At 39.6% G+C, this 9,271-nt stretch overlaps 2 protein-coding genes across 4 annotated transcripts; one reads left to right on the forward strand and one right to left on the reverse strand.

Moving 5' to 3' along the window:
* Window positions 1-27: 27 nt before the first annotated feature.
* emc6 (ER membrane protein complex subunit 6) lies at window positions 28-1,246 on the reverse strand. 2 transcript variants are annotated; one of them, XM_010905125.5, is made up of 2 exons: window positions 1,014-1,246; window positions 28-773 (listed from the first exon to the last, which is right to left on the reverse strand). In XM_010905125.5, exon 2 carries the CDS (start codon window positions 735-737, stop codon window positions 405-407), a length of 333 nt encoding a protein of 110 aa, XP_010903427.1. In that variant the 5' UTR covers window positions 738-773; window positions 1,014-1,246; the 3' UTR covers window positions 28-404.
* A 707-nt stretch (window positions 1,247-1,953) lies between these two features.
* shpk (sedoheptulokinase) lies at window positions 1,954-8,697 on the forward strand. 2 transcript variants are annotated; one of them, XM_010905128.3, is made up of 7 exons: window positions 1,954-2,142; window positions 2,432-2,573; window positions 2,742-2,925; window positions 4,402-4,554; window positions 4,717-4,892; window positions 5,427-5,627; window positions 7,810-8,697. In XM_010905128.3, the coding sequence occupies exons 1-7, from the start codon at window positions 2,008-2,010 to the stop codon at window positions 8,202-8,204; spliced, it is 1,386 nt and encodes a 461-aa protein (XP_010903430.2). In that variant the 5' UTR covers window positions 1,954-2,007; the 3' UTR covers window positions 8,205-8,697. The 2 variants fall into 2 exon arrangements, with proteins under 2 accessions (XP_010903430.2, XP_019903426.2); XM_020047867.2 differs by having other exon boundaries at window positions 2,051-2,260.
* Window positions 8,698-9,271: the final 574 nt, after the last annotated feature.

Below are 9,271 nucleotides of genomic sequence, written 5' to 3' on the forward strand. Positions count from 1 at the left end.
ATCAAATTAATAAATTACACAAACAGGTTGTATGGACTTATTTATTTGAAAGGATCCACAATACTTTAAAAATCCTTGAGCATCAGTCAAATCACCCCAAGCCTTCAACCTGTCAATATGTTTATTACCTCGTCATCTAACATTATTAACACCATTTTATTAGCTGCTAGATTAGAACATGTGGTACATTCTGCTATATTACATTTCAAAAAAGCAGAGATTATCAATAACATACAGCAGCAGTTCTGTGCATGAGAGAAAGATGTGACTATGGAATTTGTGTATAAAGTTTCTGACAGAAATTCCTCAACTTTTTATAGAGGTGTATACACAATTTATCAAACACCTAGTAAGGCTATATCTATAAACAAACGAGCTCGTTCTCATCATTCGGGTGAACTATATTAGTAAACATGCACCATTCCGTAGAGGAAAGTCCAGAACAGTACATAGGTAAAAAGTCCTCCAACAAGACCTCCTGTGAAAAGCAGCCGCCTAGACTTGAAGCACTTGCTCCACCTGCGACCGGCCTTGAGGATGAGAAGAATGGAAAGCAGGAACGAGGCGAGGAAATAGAAGATGAATCCATACAGTCCTGTAAGACCAAGAATCCCAGCTGTCGCACCGGACAGAGCAGACACCGACGTTCGGCAGTAGTCCAACACGGCTGCATTGCCCCTTACAGCAACTTCACTGATGAACTGTGGTCCTTCTCGTTTCGCTACGACCGAGGCCATGTCTGCACCTTGCTATTTTCCCAAAGATGACAGCTGCTGCTGAAAAGTTGTTGACACAAGAAATTCACAAGTTATATTGCTGCATATACGCCGTTAACTAATATATATATATATATATGAAATTAGCCATTGTATTTTGTAGCTTAATCGAGCATTTTGTCAGTAGCTACATGCTAAGATTGCTAACTAGCCGGCCAGCTAATCGACATCTACTAACTAGCCGGACCGGGGCTAGCAAATTTTAGCTAGCTAACGTTAGCTAGTGGTTGAACTTACCGAATGAAAAAAATATATACAGCGCAGCTTCGTCTATTTCAAAAACACATTAGATGGACATAGTTTGTGACACTTAGATTTCTGTATCAATGTATTTACTAACACCTTCCGTACTGGAATGTAATTAGCTACAGAAATAATTCTAACCATAGACATAAAACAGTGTTCAAACAGCTATGTTTTTTTTCACGCTAGCTAAGTAACTGGAGCAGATACGACCGGATGCTACCATGGAGTACGTTAGAGGGCGCTTACAAATAGCCCGTCCGCAAATCAACCACTAATCACTGAAATAGTATGAGTCATAATAAATTGCAGTTAATACTATTTCAGTCAATAGCTCCATCAAATTCTGAGTTGGAGTCTGGACAAAGGTATGCACATCGTAATAGAAGACAACAACTATTTTAATGTAGTATAATATATATCCGCTACTGATATTCAACAAGGATGAAGCTGAAAGTTCCACCAATTGACCGGGTTAAAGAGAATCAAAGCGATTGCTACCGACACATTGGACAGTCGAGAGGATAAAAAAAAAAACTTTGCATAGGGAAATTCTGACTGACAGCTCTAAAAATAATAAGTTGTTATTTATACAAGGCAATGGGTAGCTCAGTTCGTAGGCAGTCACCTACATTTGTTTTGACACATAACCAAATAGTCGTTAGTTTAGATGCAAGGTGATAGAGCAGCCACTCTTTCACCACATGAGGCCTCTAACCTACTCTATGGCATTTTCTTGCTAAATGCATTCTGGGGCTTAGTTTTGTGTGAATTGTTTCCTTTTTATTACGTACATTTAATCACGTTTAATTACACAATTCTGATCATTTTATTTATTTATATTTTTAATTTTCTTTTCTTTTTTAATATCTTTAAGGTTTATATATTTGTGTGACCTGTGACCTAATGAACTTTGCTCTATTACTAGGTGAGACTCATCAATAATAAGTAGGCTACAGTAAATAACAGGCCAAGCTAAGCAGTAAACATGCCGAAGTATGTACTTGGAATAGACATGGGAACTTCTTCAGTCAAAGTTGTGTTACTGGACATTAGCTCAAGAACGGTAACGGACAGCTGCTCTTTACCATCCAAGGCACATGTCATCAGCGACGAACTGCATGTACGTAACGGATGACAACACCGCACTCGGATCGCATTACAAGCTAGAAACCTAAAACAATAACAAAGCGTGACCACTCTGTTATGTTTAAAAGCCACACAAAAATTCTTAAACAAGGGTATATATATTTTTTCTTCTAACGGAGTACGACAGTTGAACTAAGCTCATTGAGGAGATGTTTGACTGTATTTTCATTCATGTCATGAATGTATGTCAAGAAGTGGATGTAGCTAGCAGCTAATTCAAGCAGGCAGTTTAATATCTGACATTTCTGATGACATGATTGCAGGCAAATGAGCAGGTTACTGGACAAATCATAAAAACTTTGAATGAGTGCATTGCCTCCCTGCCTAAAGACAAGCTCCAGAACGTCAGCAGAATTGGGGTGTCGGGACAAATGCATGGTGTTGTGTTCTGGAAAGCCAAAACAGGTCATTTGTTTTTTATTTTGAACTACCCACTATAAGAACTATATGATATAGTTTTTCTTTTAAGTATGGGTCAGCCTCACTCATTGAGACAGTACATGCATGTAATATCCTGTATCTGCAGGACTGATGCACCTTATTCAGACATGTCCTGACACTTTCTACCTGTAGGCTGTGATTGGATAGGTGGAGACAGCTCTCAGTTCTTCACACCTAGGGACACCAGTCAGCTGATCACTTGGCAGGATGGGCGCTGCAACAGGGATTTTCTTTCTACGCTTCCAAAACCAGAATCACATCTCAGCATAGCCACAGGCTTTGGTTGTGCCACTATCTTTTGGTACATGAGACACAGGTACATTAGACTGTAACACAAGATGACAGCTGATTATAAGGAATACTATACTACATATAGTATTCCTGTATACACTCACCTAAAGGATTATTAGGAACACCATACTAACTGTGTTTGACCCCCTTTTGCCTTCAGAACTGCCTTAATTCTACGTGGCATTGATTCAACAAGGTGCTGAAAGCATTCTTTAGAAATGTTTCCCATATTGATAGGATAGCATCTTGCAGTTGATGGAGATTTGTGGGATGCACATCCAGGGCACGAAACTCCCATTCCACCACATCCCAAAGATGCTCTATTGGGTTGAGATCTGGTGACTGTGGGGGCCATTTCAGTACAGTGAACTCATTGTCATGTTCAAGAAACCAATTTGAAATGATTCGAGCTTTGTGACATGGTGCATAATCCTGCTGGAAGTAGCCATCAGAGGAGGGGTACATGGTGGTCATAAAGGGATGGACATGGTCAGAAACAATGCTCAGGTAGGCCGTGGCATTTAAACGATGCCAAATTGGCACTTAGGGGGCTAAAGTGTGCCAAGAAAACATCCCCCACACCATTACACCACCACCACCACCAGCCTGGTAACAGTGGTAACAAGGCATGATGGATCCATGTTCTCATTCTGTTTACGCCAAATTCTGACTCTACCATCTGAATGTCTCAACAGAAATCGAGACTCATTAGACCAGGCAACATTCTTCCAGTCTGTCCAATTTTGGAGAGCTCGTGCAAATTGTAGCCTCTTTTTCCTATTTGTAGTGGAGATGAGTGGTACCCGGTGGGGTCTTCTGCTGTTGTAGCCCATCCGCCTCAAGGTTGTGCGTGTTGTGGCTTCACAAATGCTTTGCTGCATACCTCGGTTGTAACGAGTGGTTATTTCAGTCAAAGTTGCTCTTCTATCAGCTTGAATCAGTCGGCCCATTCTCCTCTGACCTCTAGCATCAACAAGGCATTTTTGCCCACAGGACTGCCGCATACTGGATATTTTTCCCTTTTAACACCATTCTTTGTAAACCCTAGAAATGGTTGTGCGTGAAAATTCCAGTAACTGAGCAGATTGTGAAATACTCAGACCGGCCCGTCTGGCACCAACAACCATGCCACGCTCAAAATTGCTTAAATCACCTTTCTTTCCCATTCTGAAATTCAGTTTGGAGTTCAGGAGATTGTATTGACCAGGACCACACCCCTAAATGCATTGAAGCAACTGCCATTCGATTGGTTGATTAGATAATTGCATTAATGAGAAATTGAACAGGTGTTCCTAATGATCCTTTAGGTGAGTGTATGTATACTACATATACAGTCAGTCAACCCCTGATATGTGCACGCATAGAATAATTGCATGCCTATTCCACCAGGTTATCATTGATCATATTGGCATTTCTCAACAGTATTGATCATATGGGCATTTCTTTATAGACTAATAGGTTCAAAAATCTTGTCTTTCTGCTTTTCAATATATTAATGCAGGCCAGGGTTCCTGTCTGACTTCACGGTGGCTGGAACCATCCATGATTATGTTGTATCCATGCTGTGTGGCTTGGAAAGCTGTGCCATGACTGGCCAAAATGCAGCCAGCTGGGGCTACTTCAACACTGCCACCAACCAGTGGAACATGGACATGTGAGCAAAATGTCTTCTTCTGGTAGCAGTGTTATTATATGGCTTTTGATATAAAAATATCTTTATTACTAATATACTACATACTCAACATAATAAAAATCTGTTTTGCATTATATTATGATGTGTGTTAGCTAACATTGCATGTGTTTTGGCATACTCTAGTCTGAAGGATGCTGGCTTTCCTGTTCACCTCCTCCCTGAGTGTGTGCCATCTGGCTGTATAGCTGGACAGACATGCTGTGAGTGGCATGGTGTCCCCGCCAACACACCTGTGGGGGCAGCCCTAGGGGACCTCCAATGTTCTGTCTATTCCTCCATGACTGACAGGACAGATGCAGGTACAGCTTGGGGAAGAGGGGATGTCTAAACTTTGAATGCCAAGAGGATGCTGAATGAGAATTGGATAGATGGAAGCCATAGGTCTCCAACCCTGTTCTTGGAGAGTTGCAATATGTTTTTTTTTTAGTATCAATTGGTTTTGGAGTGGAAAACCTCAAAAGGATAGCAATCCATGTATAACATTTCACAATTACTGCCAGGGTATGCAAACTATTGAGCACAACTGTAAATCCAACTTAAGGTATTTAGTAGGGTAGATAGAAAATTCATCTTTCAAATATGTTGTAGCACCAATTTTTTATTTATTATATATTTTGTTCTTTGAAATTGTGGCACTCAACGCTTTGATTACACATTAAACCAGATGTCGTACAGTGTAAAAGAGATTTCTACAGTGAGAACGAAAAGGTATTCATTGGGTAGTTGTTGTTCATCTAAAGGTAAAACATAAAGATTTGTCTGGGGGAGCTTGATTTAGAATTCACGACTTGATCATTGATTACTGAGGTAAATATTTATATCCCTCTTTTCAGTTCTCAATATAAGCACTTCTGCTCAGTTGATCTATGCTATGCCACTTGACTTCACCCCGCCAAACTGCGCTGATCCCACCTCCACCATCTTCTACTTTCCCTACTTCGATGGCTCTTACTTGGCGGTTGCAGCATCGCTCAATGGAGGAAATGTGATGGCCAGTCTTGTAGGCATGCTGAGTGGCTGGATGAACGAGCTGGGTAAACTCTGTTTGTGTCACATGCCGTAGCAAGGCTCAACAACTATGTTAACACCTGAGAATAATGCAAACTTATAAAAGTTAGAAATTAAAATCTGGAAGGAAAAATGCATAGAGCACATTTATATATGATTTGTTGTTTTAATACATCAGGGTATTATACACAAATGTTTAATCTACTCAGCCTTTTTCTTACAGTTACAGTATAACATGGTTCTACTTCCAAGCAGAATGTATAGGGGGTACAGTCTTGGTTGTCACTCATCCACCAATCGGGTAAGGTGCATCTTAGATCCACCGATTTACAGATTACAATTCCAAATTAAAACAATTAGGCTAAAGGGTAAGGAAGTGGGTGGGTACACAGAGCAACCAATGCCATCAGTCATAAACCATTTATAAATCAGTTTCCTGGGTGTCCACCTACAGTAAATCCATTATATCTGTTAATAAGATGACTTACTGATCTAATATGTTGGCCAAATCAGAGGTTGTTAGGGAAAGAAAATACACTAAATAATACTAATTAAATTAACTTAGTAACTGCTTAAACAATTAGAGAGGTCAGCACAACATAAATCATAATAATGGTACGAACTCATATGTCAGTAATATTTCATTCCAAGTTTACAAATATTAGTTCAGTCAGTCTTTATTTGTTTTCTGCTAAAATAAAACTATTACATTTTTAAATAATTAGTTCTTATTTATCTCTAATTTATTCTTACTTAATATTTTGGAACGAAACAATTACTGACACATAAGTTGGTATGTCAGTGAGGACCTACTGTGTTAGGATCTAAGAAGTCCACAAAGAGGAGGTGATCAGAATTACTCCACAGAAAAGCCATGTGGATATGCAAATTAAATTCTGTTAAACCACAGGTGTCAAACGTATTCTGTGGAGGCCCGCGTATCTGTGATTCTTTCCCTCCTACCTTGTGCTTGATTGATTCATTGAGGTCACTAATTTGTTTAGCTCCCATCACCTGATTGTGTAGGTCTTAATTAGACACCAGTTGATATGAAAAGCCAAAGTACTGCAGAGTCTACACTCTCTGTGGAATGAGTTTGACACCCCTGGTATAAACGTAGAACTAGATCTCACAGCTTCTTTTAGACCCGTGTTCTTTTATTACTAGGAATGTGGGCCGCTGGTGGCCCCTGGCGGCCCCTGGTGGCATGTAGTTCAGCCCATGACATGCCTCCACCACTGGATTAAAGCTGCACTTCTGTCACATGATCTTCCATCTGATATCTCTTTTCAGCTAAAAAGTACCACTTCGTCGTTGGTTTAGAAGACAATATAAGAGTGATAGCTACTTTTAGCCTATTAAAAGAGAGGGAGTGCACCCCCCTCCCAAAACAACCTGCTACACACTTTAAAACTAATTTTGATTTTGATTGTGGTTGGTGGTAATCTGTCAGCTTTAAGGTCACCTTTTTTAAACATTGTTTTTGAAGGAGCTTGTAACTTTCAATGGGGTGATCATGTGATTTACTTGAATTATTGCCTTATTTTGTCTTCTGGTGAACACTTCCCAAATCATCTTATATATAACAATAAAGTGTAAGCCCCAAAATACATGAACGTCTCAGACAAATTTTCTGTGTTTTAAGCCATCTAATTTGACCAACATATTATATTAGTAAGCCATGTTGTTAACTGATATAATGGATTTACTGTAGGGAAGTGGACACCCTGATGCCATTAATCGCCCTGTGCACCCCGCCAGCACCTTACCTCTCTTCAGTAGATCAGTAGTGTCAACCAAAGTTCATGTTGATGAGTGACAGACCAAAATCTGTGGTCCCCACAAGTGCACTTTTGGAAGAACATAAATGAAGAATGTATACCTATTCCAGCATTAGAGTACTCTGCCTTGAATGACTGAAAATTCTGTCTCAATATATTATCTTTTTGGTGCTATAACAAAATTGTTTGACCTTTTATTAATTTTCATTAGTGTTGCTACTTACAGAAGCCCTGGTAAATCAAAGAGAGAGCGCTAATGAGTCATTCTTCCTGTTTTATGTGTATATATATATATATATATATATATATATATATATGTATGTATGTATGTGTATATATATATATATATATGTATGTGTATGTATGTATGTATGTATGTATGTATGTATATGTGTATATACATATGAATGTATGTATATGCTCATAGGGGTGGAATCGAGCGACTCCAGTCTATATGAGAAGCTGATCAGATGTGCCCTGGGGGTGGACAGTAGTGACCTGAGGGTGAGTCCTACCATCCTGGGGGAGAGACACGACCCGATCAGCCTAGGCCAGGTGTCCAACATCCACCCCTCCAACCTTTCACTAGGACACATTACCAGAGCGGTGTGCCGTGGCATTCTGGACAATATCACTTTTATGATGAACCCTCTTTCTCTGCTGGAGGCTGGAGTTCAAAGTATCAAGGGTAGTGGTAGTGCCTTATCTCAAAACGCAGTGCTCAGACAGGAAGCAGAGAGAGCATTTCCTCTGCCTGTAGTGTATGGACAGGATGTGGACTCGGCTGTGGGCGTGGCTATTGTATTTCATACCAGGCTGTGAGTTATGATTGATACAGAGCGACATATATTGTTTACTTGAAGATTTTAATACTTAAGTCATATTTTTTTGCTAAATATGGTATCTAATTAAAAGGGAAAATCCTCAGAAATCACTGTTGTGTACTATTTGAAAATCATTGTACAGCCTCCAATCATAATTCTTTGGTATGGACTAAGCTCTAAACTAAAATAGTGAAACATGGCAGATTGAGATTCTGGTCTTTAATTCAGTCATTTGTGGACCACACTCTTTTTACTTTGTCTGAGACTTACAGTGGCTAAAGAAAGTCTACACACCCCTGTTAAAATGGCAGGTTTTTGTGATGTTAAAGAATGAGACAGGTAAATCGTGTCAGAAATGTTTCCACTTTTAATGTGACATATGATGTGAACAATTCAATTGAAAGAATAACAGAAATTTTCTAGGGGTAAAATGAAAAATAAAAAGTGTGCACTCCCTCTTATAACTGGGGATGTGGCTCAGTTACTGGGATTTTCACGCACAACCATTTCTAGGGTTTACAAAGAATGGTGTTAAAAGGGAAAAACATCCAGTATGCGGCAGTCCTGTGGGCGAAAATTCCTTATTGATGCTAGAGGTCAGAGGAGAATTAACCAATCACATTCAAACTTATGTTGAATAGAAGTCATTACACACCTGCCATCATTTAAAGTGACTCTGATTAATCAAATTAGTTGCATCTCAGAGCAATAGCCATGGTCCACAGAGAGCTTCCAAAGCATCAGAGGGATCTCATTGTTGAAAGATATCTGTCAGGAGGAGGGTACAAATGAATTTCCAAAGCATTAGATATACCATGGAGCACAGTGAAGACAGTCATCATCAAGTGGAGAAAATATGGCACAACAGAGACATTACCAAGAACTGGACGTCCCTCCAAAATGTATGAAAAGACGAGAAGAAAACTGGTCAGGGAGACTTCCAAGAAGCCTACAGCAACATTAAAGGAATTTCTGGCAAATACTGGCTGTGTGCTACATGTGATAACAATCTCCTGCATTCTTCTTATGAATGTGCTATGGGGTAGGGTGGCAAGACCGAAGCCT

This window comes from Esox lucius, chromosome 7, assembly GCF_011004845.1.
Source record: "Esox lucius isolate fEsoLuc1 chromosome 7, fEsoLuc1.pri, whole genome shotgun sequence".
Lineage (NCBI taxonomy): Eukaryota > Metazoa > Chordata > Actinopteri > Esociformes > Esocidae > Esox > Esox lucius.

Excerpts from the sequence above, each read along its gene's own strand:
- emc6 (XM_010905125.5), bottom strand. The coding sequence starts at position 737 with ATGGCCTCGGTCGTAGCGAAACGAGAAGGACCACAGTTCATCAGTGAA.
- shpk (XM_010905128.3), top strand. The coding sequence starts at position 2,008 with ATGCCGAAGTATGTACTTGGAATAGACATGGGAACTTCTTCAGTCAAA. Across the intron at positions 4,893-5,426 it reads GACTGACAGGACAGATGCAG|TTCTCAATATAAGCACTTCT; the intron begins GTACAGCTTGGG and ends CCCTCTTTTCAG. Across the intron at positions 5,628-7,809 it reads TGGCTGGATGAACGAGCTGG|GGGTGGAATCGAGCGACTCC; the intron begins GTAAACTCTGTT and ends ATATGCTCATAG.